The sequence below is a fragment of the Coregonus lavaretus genome, assembly GCF_964263955.1.
Source record: "Coregonus lavaretus genome assembly, contig: HAP1_SCAFFOLD_648, whole genome shotgun sequence".
NCBI classification, from domain to species: Eukaryota; Metazoa; Chordata; class Actinopteri; order Salmoniformes; family Salmonidae; genus Coregonus; species Coregonus lavaretus.
The window spans coordinates 272,771-289,191 of NW_028165728.1; the positions used below are offsets into that span (position 1 = coordinate 272,771).

General features: G+C 49.2%; 2 protein-coding genes across 2 annotated transcripts in view; one reads left to right on the forward strand and one right to left on the reverse strand.

Annotated features, from left to right (window-relative positions):
• LOC311115540 (RNA-splicing ligase RtcB homolog) overlaps window positions 1-10,432 on the reverse strand; it is a 70,762-nt gene extending 60,330 nt beyond the window's left edge. Inside the window, exons 1-7 of the mRNA XM_084190694.1 lie at window positions 10,020-10,432; window positions 9,687-9,765; window positions 9,524-9,591; window positions 9,168-9,267; window positions 8,792-8,948; window positions 2,585-2,741; window positions 1,837-1,996 (exon numbers count right to left, since the gene is read on the reverse strand). Coding sequence (XP_084046820.1) covers window positions 1,837-1,996; window positions 2,585-2,741; window positions 8,792-8,948; window positions 9,168-9,267; window positions 9,524-9,591; window positions 9,687-9,765; window positions 10,020-10,112 — 814 coding nt within the window. The 5' untranslated portion in view covers window positions 10,113-10,432. The remainder of the gene's footprint in view (window positions 1-1,836; window positions 1,997-2,584; window positions 2,742-8,791; window positions 8,949-9,167; window positions 9,268-9,523; window positions 9,592-9,686; window positions 9,766-10,019) is intronic.
• A 24-nt stretch (window positions 10,433-10,456) lies between these two features.
• On the forward strand, window positions 10,457-16,038 carry LOC311115541 (F-box only protein 7-like; the record flags this gene model as incomplete). The annotated part of the gene is made up of 3 exons (XM_084190695.1): window positions 10,457-10,653; window positions 11,173-11,295; window positions 15,747-16,038. Coding segments are annotated over exons 2-3 (414 nt in total), but the record flags the coding sequence as incomplete, so codon positions are not given.
• Between the last annotated feature and the right edge of the window lie 383 nt (window positions 16,039-16,421).

A 16,421-nucleotide genomic window follows, 5' to 3' on the forward strand; every position in this document is an offset into this window, starting at 1 on the left:
ACGTTACAGACCAATGACCACGTTACAGACAAAGCAGACCAGTGACCACGTTACAGACCAGTGACCACGTTACAGACAAAGCAGACCAGTGACCACGTTACAGACAAAGCAGACCAGTGACCACGTTGCAGACCAGTGACCACGTTAGAGACCAGTGACCACGTTAGAGACCAGTGACCACGTTACAGACCAATGACCACGTTACAGACAAAGCAGACCAGTGACCACGTTACAGACCAGTGACCACGTTACAGACAAAGCAGACCAGTGACCACGTTAGAGACAAAGCAGACCAGTGACCACGTTACAGACCAGTGACCACGTTACAGACCAGTGACCACGTTACAGACAAAGCAGACCAGTGACCACGTTACAGACAAAGCAGACCAGTGACCACGTTACAGACAAAGCAGACCAGTGACCACGTTACAGACAAAGCAGACCAGTGACCAGACCAGTGACCACGTTACAGACCAGTGACCACATTACAGACAAAGCAGACCAGTGACCACGTTGCAGACAAAGCAGACCAGTGACCACGTTACAGACAAAGCAGACCAGTGACCACGTTACAGACAAAGGAGACCAGTGACCACGTTACAGACCAGTGACCACGTTACAGACCAGTGACCACATTACAGACAAAGCAGACCAGTGACCACGTTACAGACCAGTGACCACGTTACAGACAAAGCAGACCAGTGACCACGTTACAGACAAAGCAGACCAGTGACCACGTTACAGACCAGTGACCACGTTACAGACAAAGCAGACCAGTGACCACGTTACAGACAAAGCAGACCAGTGACCACGTTACAGACCAGTGACCACGTTACAGACCAGTGACCACGTTACAGACCAGTGACCACATTACAGACAAAGCAGACCAGTGACCACGTTGCAGACAAAGCAGACCAGTGACCACGTTACAGACCAGTGACCACGTTACAGACCAGTGACCACGTTACAGACAAAGCAGACCAGTGACCACGTTACAGACAAAGCAGACCAGTGACCACGTTACAGACCAGTGACCACGTTAGAGACAAAGCAGACCAGTGACCACGTTAGACAAAGCAGACCAGTGACCATGTTACAGACCAGTGACCACGTTACAGACCAGTGACCACGTTACAGACCAGTGACCACGTTACAGACCAGTGACCACGTTAGAGACCAGTGACCACGTTACAGACCAGTGACCACGTTGCAGACAAAGCAGACCAGTGACCACGTTACAGACAAAGCAGACCAGTGACCACGTTACAGACCAGTGACCACGTTAGAGACAAAGCAGACCAGTGACCAAGTTACAGACCAGTGACCACGTTAGAGACAAAGCAGACCAGTGACCACGTTACAGACCAGTGACCACGTTACAGACAAAGCAGACCAGTGACCACGTTACAGACCAGTGACCACGTTAGAGACCAGTGACCACGTTAGAGACCAGTGACCACGTTACAGACCAGTGACCACGTTGCAGACAAAGCAGACCAGTGACCACGTTAGAGACAAAGCAGACCAGTGACCACGTTACAGACCAGTGACCACGTTACAGACCAGTGACCACGTTAGAGACAAAGCAGACCAGTGACCACGTTACAGACCAGTGACCACGTTAGAGACAAAGCAGACCAGTGACCAAGTTACAGACCAGTGACCACGTTAGAGACAAAGCAGACCAGTGACCACGTTAGAGACAAAGCAGACCAGTGACCACGTTACAGACAAAGCAGACCAGTGACCACGTTACAGACAAAGCAGACAATTGTTAAAAAAGGAAAAACAAAGAGAAAAAGCCATATTTCCAACATGGGTAGAGAGCAGTCCTACCTGTAGCCACCTGGTGCCCCAGCCCTCTGCTGCCACTGTGGATCATCACACACACCTGCCCCTTGTGGTCGATGCCCATCTTCTTAGCAGCGTAGTCATTATAGATCTCATCCACCACCTGGATCTCCGCGTAGTGGTTCCCCGCCCCCAGAGTCCCCAGCTGGAACAATACAATACAGATAGAATACAATGGAATAAGAAGAGCTCATTATTTACCCATAATACAGAGACAACAGAAACTCTGCCTTGATTTGAAACGCTCTTGAAAAAAGGGGCAATCTGCAGTTGCTACATCCATTTTTGGGATTTATAAAATTAATGAAATTGATTATTTCAGACTATAACTTATAAATACCTCACGAGCTTAGTTCAACTGTCGTACCCCATCAGAAGCCGAAACATAAGCTTGTTTTACTCTGGTTTGTAAACAAACAGTATATAGCCACAAACCATGGCTAAAGCTATAATGTTGATATCATGGATGGCCAGTCCTTGCATCCATAGCTCCGTTTATGAATTTGAGAGCGTTTACATTTCTCCAGATCCATCCCTCAGCTATTTACTAAAATCAGTGGTCTCTGGTCTAAAGTAGTGCACTATATAAGGAATAGGGTGCCATTCTCTGGTCTAAAGTAGTGCACTATATAGGGAATAGTGTGCCATTCTCTGGTCTAAAGTAGTGCACTATATAGGGAATAGGGTGCCACTTGGGACCCAGAACAGGGGTCAGGTCAGGTAGTGGTGTTACCTGAGGCAGGCCTCTCTTCTTGGCCTTGGAGGAGACCTTGTTGGGGTCGGCCTGCAGCATCCTGCCGTACTCCTCGCAGTGCTCCTTATCCTCTGCCCAGGCATAGCCTTCTCTCAGGGACCAGTCCACTCCCATCTCCAGGGCCTCCTCTAGGTCCCTGTAACAGACACCAGGTTATCATAGTCTCTAGACAGCCTTCTCTCAGGGACCAGTCCACTCCCATCTCTAGGTCCCTGTAACAGACACCAGGTTATCATAGTCTCTAGACAGCCTTCTCTCAGGGACCAGTCCACTCCCATCTCTAGGTCCCTGTAACAGACACCAGGTTATCATAGTCTCTAGACAGCCTTCTCTCAGGGACCAGTCCACTCCCATCTCTACAGCCTCCTCTAGGTCCCTGTAACAGACACCCGGTTATCATAGTCTCTAGACAGCCTTCTCTCAGGGACCAGTCCACTCCCATCTCTAGGTCCCTGTAACAGACACCAGGTTATCATAGTCTCTAGACAGCCTTCTCTCAGGGACCAGTCCACTCCCATCTCTAGGGCCTCCTCTAGGCCCCTGTAACAGACACCAGGTTATCATAGTCTCTAGACAGCCTTCTCTCAGGGACCAGTCCACTCCCATCTCTAGGTCCCTGTAACAGACACCAGGTTATCATAGTCTCTAGACAGCCTTCTCTCAGGGACCAGTCCACTCCCATCTCCAGAGCCTCCTCTAGGTCCCTGTAACAGACACCAGGTTATCATAGTCTCTAGACAGCCTTCTCTCAGGGACCAGTCCACTCCCATCTCTACAGCCTCCTCTAGGTCCCTGTAACAGACACCAGGTTATCATAGTCTCTAGACAGCCTTCTCTCAGGGACCAGTCCACTCCCATCTCTAGGTCCCTGTAACAGACACCAGGTTATCATAGTCTCTAGACAGCCTTCTCTCAGGGACCAGTCCACTCCCATCTCTACAGCCTCCTCTAGGTCCCTGTAACAGACACCAGGTTATCATAGTCTCTAGACAGCCTTCTCTCAGGGACCAGTCCACTCCCATCTCTACAGCCTCCTCTAGGTCCCTGTAACAGACACCCGGTTATCATAGTCTCTAGACAGCCTTCTCTCAGGGACCAGTCCACTCCCATCTCCAGGGCCTCCTCTAGGTCCCTGTAACAGACACCAGGTTATCATAGTCTCTAGACAGCCTTCTCTCAGGGACCAGTCCACTCCCATCTCTAGGTCCCTGTAACAGACACCAGGTTATCATAGTCTCTAGACAGCCTTCTCTCAGGGACCAGTCCACTCCCATCTCTACAGCCTCCTCTAGGTCCCTGTAACAGACACCAGGTTATCATAGTCTCTAGACAGCCTTCTCTCAGGGACCAGTCCACTCCCATCTCTACAGCCTCCTCTAGGTCCCTGTAACAGACACCAGGTTATCATAGTCTCTAGACAGCCTTCTCTCAGGGACCAGTCCACTCCCATCTCTAGGGCCTCCTCTAGGTCCCTGTAACAGACACCAGGTTATCATAGTCTCTAGACAGCCTTCTCTCAGGGACCAGTCCACTCCCATCTCTAGGGCCTCCTCTAGGTCCCTGTAACAGACACCAGGTTATCATAGTCTCTAGACAGCCTTCTCTCAGGGACCAGTCCACTCCCATCTCTAGGGCCTCCTCTAGGTCCCTGTAACAGACACCAGGTTATCATAGTCTCTAGACAGCCTTCTCTCAGGGACCAGTCCACTCCCATCTCCAGGGCCTCCTCTAGGTCCCTGTAACAGACACCAGGTTATCATAGTCTCTAGACAGCCTTCTCTCAGGGACCAGTCCACTCCCATCTCTAGGTCCCTGTAACAGACACCAGGTTATCATAGTCTCTAGACAGCCTTCTCTCAGGGACCAGTCCACTCCCATCTCTACAGCCTCCTCTAGGTCCCTGTAACAGACACCAGGTTATCATAGTCTCTAGACAGCCTTCTCTCAGGGACCAGTCCACTCCCATCTCTAGGGCCTCCTCTAGGTCCCTGTAACAGACACCAGGTTATCATAGTCTCTAGACAGCCTTCTCTCAGGGACCAGTCCACTCCCATCTCTAGGGCCTCCTCTAGGTCCCTGTAACAGACACCAGGTTATCATAGTCTCTAGACAGCCTTCTCTCAGGGACCAGTCCACTCCCATCTCTAGAGCCTCCTCTAGGTCCCTGTAACAGACACCAGGTTATCATAGTCTCTAGACAGCCTTCTCTCAGGGACCAGTCCATTCCCATCTCTAGGTCCCTGTAACAGACACCAGGTTATCATAGTCTCTAGACAGCCTTCTCTCAGGGACCAGTCCACTCCCATCTCTAGAGCCTCCTCTAGGTCCCTGTAACAGACACCAGGTTATCATAGTCTCTAGACAGCCTTCTCTCAGGGACCAGTCCACTCCCATCTCTAGGTCCCTGTAACAGACACCAGGTTATCATAGTCTCTAGACAGCCTTCTCTCAGGGACCAGTCCACTCCCATCTCTAGAGCCTCCTCTAGGTCCCTGTAACAGACACCAGGTTATCATAGTCTATAGACAGCCTTCTCTCAGGGACCAGTCCACTCCCATCTCCACGGCCTCCTCTAGGTCCCTGTAACAGACACCAGGTTATCATAGTCTCTAGACAGCCTTCTCTCAGGGACCAGTCCACTCCCATCTCTAGGGCCTCCTCTAGGTCCCTGTAACAGACACCAGGTTATCATAGTCTCTAGACAGCCTTCTCTCAGGGACCAGTCCACTCCCATCTCTAGGTCCCTGTAACAGACACCAGGTTATCATAGTCTCTAGACAGCCTTCTCTCAGGGACCAGTCCACTCCCATCTCTAGGTCCCTGTAACAGACACCAGGTTATCATAGTCTCTAGACAGCCTTCTCTCAGGGACCAGTCCACTCCCATCTCTAGGGCCTCCTCTAGGTCCCTGTAACAGACACCAGGTTATCATAGTCTCTAGACAGCCTTCTCTCAGGGACCAGTCCACTCCCATCTCTAGGTCCCTGTAACATACACCAGGTTATCATAGTCTCTAGACAGCCTTCTCTCAGGGACCAGTCCACTCCCATCTCTAGAGCCTCCTCTAGGTCCCTGTAACAGACACCAGGTTATCATAGTCTCTAGACAGCCTTCTCTCAGGGACCAGTCCACTCCCATCTCTACAGCCTCCTCTAGGTCCCTGTAACAGACACCAGGTTATCATAGTCTCTAGACAGCCTTCTCTCAGGGACCAGTCCACTCCCATCTCTAGGGCCTCCTCTAGGCCCCTGTAACAGACACCAGGTTATCATAGTCTCTAGACAGCCTTCTCTCAGGGACCAGTCCACTCCCATCTCTAGGTCCCTGTAACAGACACCAGGTTATCATAGTCTCTAGACAGCCTTCTCTCAGGGACCAGTCCACTCCCATCTCCAGGGCCTCCTCTAGGTCCCTGTAACAGACACCAGGTTATCATAGTCTCTAGACAGCCTTCTCTCAGGGACCAGTCCACTCCCATCTCTAGAGCCTCCTCTAGGTCCCTGTAACAGACACCAGGTTATCATAGTCTCTAGACAGCCTTCTCTCAGGGACCAGTCCACTCCCATCTCTAGGTCCCTGTAACAGACACCAGGTTATCATAGTCTCTAGACAGCCTTCCCTCAGGGACCAGTCCACTCCCATCTCTACAGCCTCCTCTAGGTCCCTGCATTACCAGATAAACATACAGACACCAGGGTCTCAGTGTATTGGTGCCTACCGACAGCATTGTATCAGTGTGTTGGTGCCTACAGACAGCAGGGTCTCAGTGTATTGGTGCCTACAGACAGCAGGGTCTCAGTGTATTGGTGCCTACAGACAGCAGGGTCTCAGTGTTTTGGTGCCTACAGACAGCAGGGTCTCAGTGTATTGGTGCCTACAGACAGCAGGGTCTCAGTGTATTGGTGCCTACAGACAGCAGGGTCTCAGTGTTTTGGTGCCTACAGACAGCATGGTATCAGTGTGTTGGTGCCTACAGAGAGCAGGGTATCAGTGTGTTGGTGCCTACAGACAGCAGGGTATCAGTGTATTGGTGCCTACAGACAGCAGGGTCTCAGTGTATTGGTGCCTACAGACAGCAGGGTCTCAGTGTATTGGTGCCTACAGACAGCAGGGTCTCAGTGTATTGGTGCCTACAGACAGCAGGGTCTCAGTGTGTTGGTGCCTACAGACAGCAGGGTATCAGTGTGTTGGTGCCTACAGAGAGCAGGGTCTCAGTGTGTTGGTACCTACAGACAGCAGGGTATCAGTGTGTTGGTGCCTACAGACAGCAGGGTATCAGTGTGTTGGTGCCTACAGACAGCAGGGTATCAGTGTGTTGGTGCCTACAGACAGCAGGGTATCAGTGTATTGGTGCCTACAGACAGCAGGGTCTCAGTGTGTTGGTGCCTACAGACAGCAGGGTATCAGTGTATTGGTGCCTACAGACAGCAGGGTCTCAGTGTATTGGTGCCTACAGACAGCAGGGTCTCAGTGTATTGGTGCCTACAGACAGCAGGGTCTCAGTGTATTGGTGCCTACAGACAGCAGGGTATCAGTGTGTTGGTGCCTACAGAGAGCAGGGTCTCAGTGTGTTGGTGCCTACAGACAGCAGGGTCTCAGTGTGTTGGTGCCTACAGACAGCAGGGTCTCAGTGTGTTGGTGCCTACAGACAGCAGGGTCTCAGTGTGTTGGTGCCTACAGACAGCAGGGTCTCAGTGTGTTGGTGCCTACAGACAGCAGGGTCTCAGTGTGTTGGTGCCTACAGACAGCAGGGTCTCAGTGTGTTGGTGCCTACAGACAGCAGGGTATCAGTGTGTTGGTGCCTACAGACAGCAGGGTCTCAGTGTGTTGGTGCCTACAGACAGCAGGGTATCAGTGTATTGGTGCCTACAGACAGCAGGGTCTCAGTGTGTTGGTGCCTACAGACAGCAGGGTCTCAGTGTATTGGTGCCTACAGACAGCAGGGTCTCAGTGTATTGGTGCCTACAGACAGCAGGGTCTCAGTGTATTGGTGCCTACAGACAGCAGGGTCTCAGTGTATTGGTGCCTACAGACAGCAGGGTATCAGTGTGTTGGTGCCTACAGAGAGCAGGGTCTCAGTGTGTTGGTGCCTACAGACAGCAGGGTCTCAGTGTGTTGGTGCCTACAGACAGCAGGGTCTCAGTGTGTTGGTGCCTACAGACAGCAGGGTCTCAGTGTGTTGGTGCCTACAGACAGCAGGGTCTCAGTGTGTTGGTGCCTACAGACAGCAGGGTCTCAGTGTGTTGGTGCCTACATACAGCAGGGTATCAGTGTATTGGTGCCTACAGACAGCAGGGTCTCAGTGTGTTGGTGCCTACAGACAGCAGGGTCTCAGTGTATTGGTGCCTACAGACAGCAGGGTCTCAGTGTATTGGTGCCTACAGACAGCAGGGTCTCAGTGTATTGGTGCCTACAGACAGCAGGGTCTCAGTGTATTGGTGCCTACAGACAGCAGGGTATCAGTGTGTTGGTGCCTACAGAGAGCAGGGTCTCAGTGTGTTGGTGCCTACAGACAGCAGGGTCTCAGTGTGTTGGTGCCTACAGACAGCAGGGTCTCAGTGTGTTGGTGCCTACAGACAGCAGGGTCTCAGTGTGTTGGTGCCTACAGACAGCAGGGTATCAGTGTGTTGGTGCCTACAGACAGCAGGGTCTCAGTGTGTTGGTGCCTACAGACAGCATGGTATCAGTGTGTTGGTGCCTACAGACAGCAGGGTCTCAGGGTATTGGTGCCTACAGACAGCAGGGTATCAGGGTATTGGTGCCTACAGACAGCAGGGTATCAGTGTGTTGGTGCCTACAGACAGCAGGGTCTCAGTGTGTTGGTGCCTACAGACAGCAGGGTCTCAGTGTGTTGGTGCCTACAGACAGCAGGGTATCAGTGTGTTGGTGCCTACAGACAGCAGGGTCTCAGTGTGTTGGTGCCTACAGACAGCAGGGTCTCAGTGTATTGGTGCCTACAGACAGCAGGGTCTCAGTGTGTTGGTGCCTACAGACAGCAGGGTCTCAGTGTGTTGGTGCCTACAGACAGCAGGGTCTCAATGTATTGGTGCCTACAGACAGCAGGGTCTCAGTGTTTTGGTGCCTACAGACAGCAGGGTATCAGTGTGTTGGTGCCTACAGACAGCAGGGTATCAGTGTGTTGGTGCCTACAGACAGCAGGGTCTCAGTGTGTTGGTGGATGCTTACTTGGCGGTCATTGGGATGACTCCCTTGGAGCCGACTCCTACAGGGATGTGGTCAAACAGGGCCTGAGCCAGCTGCTCCTTGACAGGCTGGACATCTCCCTCGTCTAGGTTGGTCCTTAGCAGACGCACTCCGCAGTTAATGTCAAAACCAACACCACCTACATCACACACACACACACACACACACACACTACAGTTAATGTCAAAACCCACACCACCTACAACACACACACACACACACACACACACTCTACAGTTAATGTCAAAACCCACACCACCTACATCACACACACACACACACACTACAGTTAATGTCAAAACCCACACCAGAGAGACAGGCCAGCATAGTGAACCGTGTGTGTGTGTGTCCTCTGTACCTGGGGATACGACAGCGTTGGGGTCGCTCATGTCGAAGGCAGCCATGTTTCCGATGGCGAACCCATACCCCGAGTGGCAGTCTGGCAGGCCGATGGACCTCTTGAGGGAGAGAGAGACGTTTGGGGGGAAACTATTAGGCCTGGTTTCCTGGACACAGGTTAAGACTAACCCTGGACTAAAAAGCAAACTCACTGGAGAATCTCCATTGAAAGTGCTTCTTAGTCCATGACTAGGCTAAATACGTGTCTGGGAAACCGCCCCTTGGAGATATTACAATGTGTTAGATAAAGGTTGTTAGCGTCATCTCCCCCCGACTTCAGTTAGGCCTGACCCGGACCAGTGGTTCTCTACTTACGTGTACTATTCCAGGCAAGGCTGCAACGTTTCCTATCTGTTTCATGGCAGGGAGAAACCCACCAAAACCTGATGACAATAACACAACAACCAATCAGTCAACAACAACAACAACAACAACAACAATACAGGACCTTGCTTGTCTGTTACATTGTGATCTATACCTCCTCCTTTACACGCGTTACGCAGCTCCTCAAACATCAGCTTCTCCAGGGACTCGTTGACGTAGAAAACTCCTTCCACCTGGAATGAAATGGGAATGATTTGATGAAGCTGTCAAGTCCACACGCCATATTAGGTTAGCACGTTAGCTAGCTCATGTAGCTACTATGCTCTACACCTGATCTACATACAAAAGACAACAGCAACAATAACAGAATCAAGTTGGATAGTAGCATGCCACGTCTGAAGCTAGCAAAACTATGGACATGTGCTAGCTAGCTAAGTTAGCTTGCTAGCTAGCTAATTCATTCCATGTAGTCAGTTGAGCTAATCACCTGCATATTTGGGACGAAACCTTTCTTGATTCGCCAGCAGTTCTTGTCAATCTTGTCCAGATATTGTAACTCGTCATTGTATGATCGACTCATGATCTGATTATCTAGCTAGCTGTTTATGTCACAGATATTTCAGCAGTGTCTGATTCTGTCCTGCAACTCCGGCACCACTCAGAAGCGTACGTATAAAACGCGTTTTTTTTTTAAACCGTGATTAATGACGCAGCTGGAAATGTTTTTAAATTAATCACATATATTTTTGAATGGATTGAAATGTTGATCTTGGATAACACCATATTATATTCGTGCCTACAAAATACATGTTCCCTAACATCCGAACAACATTTTATTTGAAAACATTAGTGGTAATGATTTTCCTAAATGTGTTTAATCTTTTTGAGGTTCCGTAGTTGTAGTCAGAACTCTAATCGCTTTCCGTAGTTGAAGTCAACTATTTGATAACATTGTTGACAATCTAGCTACTGTCAAAGCCTCTTCTATCTTCTCGTTGTAATACGTTGAAATCTTCAACTATCTCTATTTGCAGTTAATACCTCTTTAGTTAACATGCAATGTATGGTGTGAAATGACCGAGGCTTGCAATAAGTTAACCAGAGACAACAACTAAACTAAAGTAAGTCAAATGCTGCTGGCTAGCTAGCTACCAGATAAGTTAGCCAGCTAGCTGCACTTCTACATCTAGGTTTGCATTGTTGTAGCTAAATAACACCACCGTACCATAGTGTGCTGTGCATAATGATATATCTGTATACTGTAGGAATTGCTAGGCCAGTGCACCTGCTACATTGTTGCGCTGATGAATGTTACCATTTTGCTCTTTTCATTCAGTATTTCTTAACACGGTTGGCAAGAAATGAAAGTGAAAGAATTCTAGCTAGCTCTGTATTTCGACTGTAAAGAGGTGACTTGGCTTTGCCAAATGTTTTCTACTTCATTGTGAAAACTGACATCGTGCTCAGAAAGTTGGACACTTTGTGAAAAGGTTTTTTGGAAGATGACAGGAATGATTCGTGATGAGAACACCACAATGAAGTGTCTTGGGTCTGAATTATTGAATTTGTGTCCTTAACCTGTCTGCTCGTGTTCTGTGTGTTTGTTACCTAACCCTGTGCGTCTGTCGCTCTCTCCCAAGCATGAAACTGCGTGTGCGGATGAACAAGCAGACCAACCGGGTGGAGCTGGAGGGAGAGGAGCCCACTCTGACAGAGCTCAACGTTCAAATCAGAGAGATCCTTCTGCCTTCACATGGACTCAGGTTAGACCCCCTCAGGTTAAACCCCCTCAGGTTAGACCCCCTCAGGTTAAACCCCCTCAGGTTAGACCCCCTCAGGTTAAACCCCCTCAGGTTAGACCCCCTCAGGTTAGACCCCCTCAGGTTAAACCCCCTCAGGTTAGACCCTCAGGTTAAACCCCCTCAGGTTAAACCCCCTCAGGTTAAACCCCCTCAGGTTAGACCCTCAGGTTAGACCCCCTCAGGTTAGACCCCCTCAGGTTAGACCCCCTCAGGTTAGACCCCCTCAGGTTAAACCCCCTCAGGTTAGACCCTCAGGTTAGACCCCCTCAGGTTAGACCCTCAGGTTAGACCCCCTCAGGTTAGACCCCCTCAGGTTAAACCCCCTCAGGTTAGACCCCCTCAGGTTAAACCCCCTCAGGTTAGACCCCCTCAGGTTAGACCCCCTCAGGTTAGACCCCCTCAGGTTAAACCCCCTCAGGTTAGACCCCCTCAGGTTAGACCCCCTCAGGTTAGACCCCCTCAGGTTAGACCCCCTCAGGTTAGACCCTCAGGTTAGACCCCCTCAGGTTAAACCCCCTCAGGTTAAACCCCCTCAGGTTAGACCCCCTCAGGTTAAACCCCCTCAGGTTAAACCCCCTCAGGTTAAACCCCCTCAGGTTAGACCCTCAGGTTAGACCCCCTCAGGTTAAACCCCCTCAGGTTAGGCCCCCTCAGGTTAGACCCTCAGGTTAGACCCCCTCAGGTTAGACCCCCTCAGGTTAGGCCCCCTCAGGTTAGACCCAGACACTTTCTCCTTCTGTTTCTGAAGGGCAATTCCATTGTTTGACTCAGATTTTGACTTTAAAATGTGTGGCGAACAAAAAACCATTGATTTTCAAAGTTTAACAAACCATACAACTCTCTGCACAAGGACTACTTTTAAGAAATTCCACTGACAATTTTGCAAAAACACATTTAGAGGAAGAACTGCAAAGTTTGCTAACAGAATAAAACTGAAGGAGATTTTACGGTGATTCTGTAACCAAACTTGGCATCTGCAGTTTTACCAGTAAATGTGGTGTTTTTATATGTATTGTGTAAATTGTTCAAAGTAGTCATTGTGCATAGTTGTATGGTTTGTTAAACTTTTGAAATCTATGGTTTATGTTTGGCATACATTTTTAAAGTGAAAAATCGGAGTAATTCCGTTAGCGTGGAATTGCCCTGGATCAGTTTGGCATTACATTTACATTTTAGTCATATAGCAGATGCTCTAATCCAGAGCGATTTACAGTTAGTGCACACATTATTTTATTTTTCATACTGGCCCTCCCGTGGGAATCGAACCCACAACCCTGGCGTTGCAAACGCCATGCTCTACCAACTGAGCTACATCCCTGCCGGCCATTCCCTCCCCTACCCTGGACAACGCTGGGCCAATTGTGCGCCGCCCCATGGGTCTCCCGGTCGCGGCCGGCTACGACAGAGCCTGGATTCGAAGCCAGGATCTCTAGTGGCACAGCTAGCACTGTGATGCAGTGCCTTAGACCACTGCGCCACTCGGGAGTACAGTTGATTGTACAGCGGGAGTACCAGTCAAAAGTTTGGACTCACCTACTCATTCCAGGGTTTTTCTTTATTTTTACAATTTTTTACACTGTAGAATAATAGTGAAGACATCAAAACTATGAAATAACACATATGGAATCATGTAGTAACCAAAAAAGTGTTAAACAAATCAAAATATATTTTATATTTGAGATTCTTCAAATAGCCACCCTTTGCCTTGATGACAGCTTTGCACACTCTTGGCATTCTCTCAACCAGCTTCATGAGGTAGTCACCTGGAATGCATTTCAATTAACAGGTGTGCCTTCTGAACAGTTCATTTGTGGCATTTATTTTGTTCTTAATGCATTTGAGCCAATCAGTTGTGTTGTGACAAGGTAGGGGTGGTATACAGAAGATAGCCCTATTTGGTAAAATACCAAGTCCATATTATGGCAAGAACAGCTCAAATAAGCAAAGAGAAACAACAGTCCATCATTACTTTAAGACATGAAGGTCAGTCACAATTTCAAGAACTTTGAAAGTTTCTTCAAGTGTAGTCGCAAAAACCATCAAGCGCTATGATGAAACTGGCTCTCATGAGGACCGCCACAGGAATGGAAGACCCAGAGTTACCTCTGCTGCAGAGGATAAGTTCATTAGAGTTACCAGCCTCAGAAATTGCTACCCAAATAAATGTTTCACAGAGTTCAAGTCACAGACACATCAACATCAACTGTTCAGAGGAGACTTTGTGAATCAAGCCTTCATGGTCGAATTGCTGCAAAGAAACCACTACTAAAGGACACCAATAATAAGAAGAGACCTGCTTGGGCCAAGAAACACGAGCAATTGACATTAGAACGGTGGAAATCTGTCCTTTGGTCTGATGAGTCCAAATTGGAGATTTTTGGTTCCAACTTCCGTGGCTTTGTGAGACAAGGTGTGGGTGAACGGATGATCTCAGCATGTGTATTTCCCACCGTAAAGCATGGAGGAGGAGGTGTTATGGTGTGGAGGTGCTTTGCTGGTGACACTGTCTGTGATTTATTCAGAATTCAAGGCACACTTAACCAGCATGGCTACCACAGCATTCTGCAGCGATACGCCATCCCATCTGGTTTGGCTTAGTGGGACTATCATTTGTTTTTCAACAGTACAATGACCCAACACACCTCCAGGCTGTGTAAGGGCTATTTGACCAAGAAGGAGAATGATGGAGTGCTGCATCAGATAACCTGGCCTCCACAATCCCCCGACCTCAACCCAATTGAGATGGTTTGGGACCGCAGAGTGAAGGAAAAGCAGCCAACAAGTGCTCAGCATATGTGGGAACTCCTTCAAGACTGTTGGGAAAGCATTCCAGGTGAAGCTGGTTGAGAGAATGCCAAGAGTGTGCAAAGCTGTCATCAAGGCAAAGGGTGGCTATTTGAAGAATCTCAAATATAAAATATATTTTGATTTGTTTAACACTTTTTTGGTTACTACATGATTCCATATGTGTTATTTCATAGTTTTGATGTCTTCATTATTATTCTACAAAGATAAATAAAGAAAAACCCTTGAATGAGTAGGTGTGTCCAAACTTTTGACCGGTAGTGTATATATATGTGTGTGTGTGTGTGTGTGTGTGTGTGTGTGTGTGTGTGTGTGTGTGTATGTGTGTTAGTAAAGTATAAGGGTCACATGTCGAATGCTGTAAAGTTTACCCATGGCCCATTGTGGTTGGGACTTGACCAGATCCTAACTCTCCTCTGTCCCCAACAGCCCAGACACAGAGTTCACCTTGTCCCTGAATGGTTCAGATCCTAACTCTCCTCTGTCTCCAACAGCCCAGACACAGAGTTCACCTTGTCCCTGAATGGTTCAGATCCTAACTCTCCTCTGTCCCCCAACAGCCCAGACACAGAGTTCACCTTGTCCCTGAATGGTTCAGATCCTAACTCTCCTCTGTCCCCAACAGCCCAGACACAGAGTTCACCTTGTCCCTGAATGGTTCAGATCCTAACTCTCCTCTGTCCCCAACAGCCCAGACACAGAGTTCACCTTGTCCCTGAATGGTTCAGATCCTAACTCTCCTCTGTCCCCAACAGCCCAGACACAGAGTTCACCTTGTCCCTGAATGGTTCAGATCTTAACTCTCCTCTGTCCCCCAACAGCCCAGACACAGAGTTCACCTTGTCCCTGAATGGTTCAGATCCTAACTCTCCTCTGTCTCCAACAGCCCAGACACAGAGTTCACCTTGTCCCTGAATGGTTCAGATCCTAACTCTCCTCTGTCCCCCAACAGCCCAGACACAGAGTTCACCTTGTCCCCGAATGGTTCAGATCCTAACTCTCCTCTGTCTCCAACAGCCCAGACACAGAGTTCACCTTGTCCCTGAATGGTTCAGATCCTAACTCTCCTCTGTCCCCCAACAGCCCAGACACAGAGTTCACCTTGTCCCTGAATGGTTCAGATCCTAACTCTCCTCTGTCCCCAACAGCCCAGACACAGAGTTCACCTTGTCCCCGAATGGTTCAGATCCTAACTCTCCTCTGTCCCCCACAGCCCAGACACAGAGTTCACCTTGTCCCTGAATGGTTCAGATCCTAACTCTCCTCTGTCTCCCAACAGCCCAGAAACAGAGTTCACCTTGTCCCTGAATGGTTCAGATCCTAACTCTCCTCTGTCCCCCACAGCCCAGACACAGAGTTCACCTTGTCCCTGAATGGTTCAGATCCTAACTCTCCTCTGTCTCCCAACAGCCCAGAAACAGAGTTCACCTTGTCCCTGAATGGTTCAGATCCTAACTCTCCTCTTTCCCCCAACAGCCCAGACACAGAGTTCACCTTGTCCCTGAATGGTTCAGATCCTAACTCTCCTCTGTCCCCCAACAGCCCAGACACAGAGTTCACCTTGTCCCTGAATGGTTCAGATCCTAACTCTCCTCTGTCCCCAACAGCCCAGACACAGAGTTCACCTTGTCCCTGAATGGTTCAGATCTTCTATCTGACTCTGGTCAGACTTTGTCCTCCTGTGGCATCGTCTCTGGGGACCTGGTCTGTGTCATCCTACCTCCATTGGTGGCTGTGCCCTCCGCCGCCTCTGCCCCCTCCGCTGCCCCTGCTCCCTCAGCCCGCCAGGCTGTGCCCTCAGCCTCCCCTGCCCCCTCAGCCCGCCAGGCCCCCAGCGGTAGCAGCAGTAGTTCTGGGGTGTACCAAGCTGTACCCCCACCAGCCCAATGCTCCAGTGAGGTGAGCTCTCGACTCCTAACACCAGTAGTATATTACAATACAGAACATTGGGAAAGTATTCAGACCCCTTGATTTTTTTCCATATTTTGTTACGTTACAGCCTTAGTCTAAAATGTATTACATTATTTTTTTTCCTCATCCATCTACACACAATACCCCGTAATGACAAAGTGAAAACAGGTTTTTCGATTTTTTTGCAAATTTATACAAAATAAAAGTATTCAGACCCTATGCTATGAGACTCGAAATTGAGCTCAGGTGCATCCTGTTTCCATTGATCATCCTTGAGATGTTTCTACAACTTGGTTGGAGTCCACCTGTGGTAAATTCAATTGATTGGACATGATTTGGAAAGGCACACACCTGTCTATATAAGGTCCCAC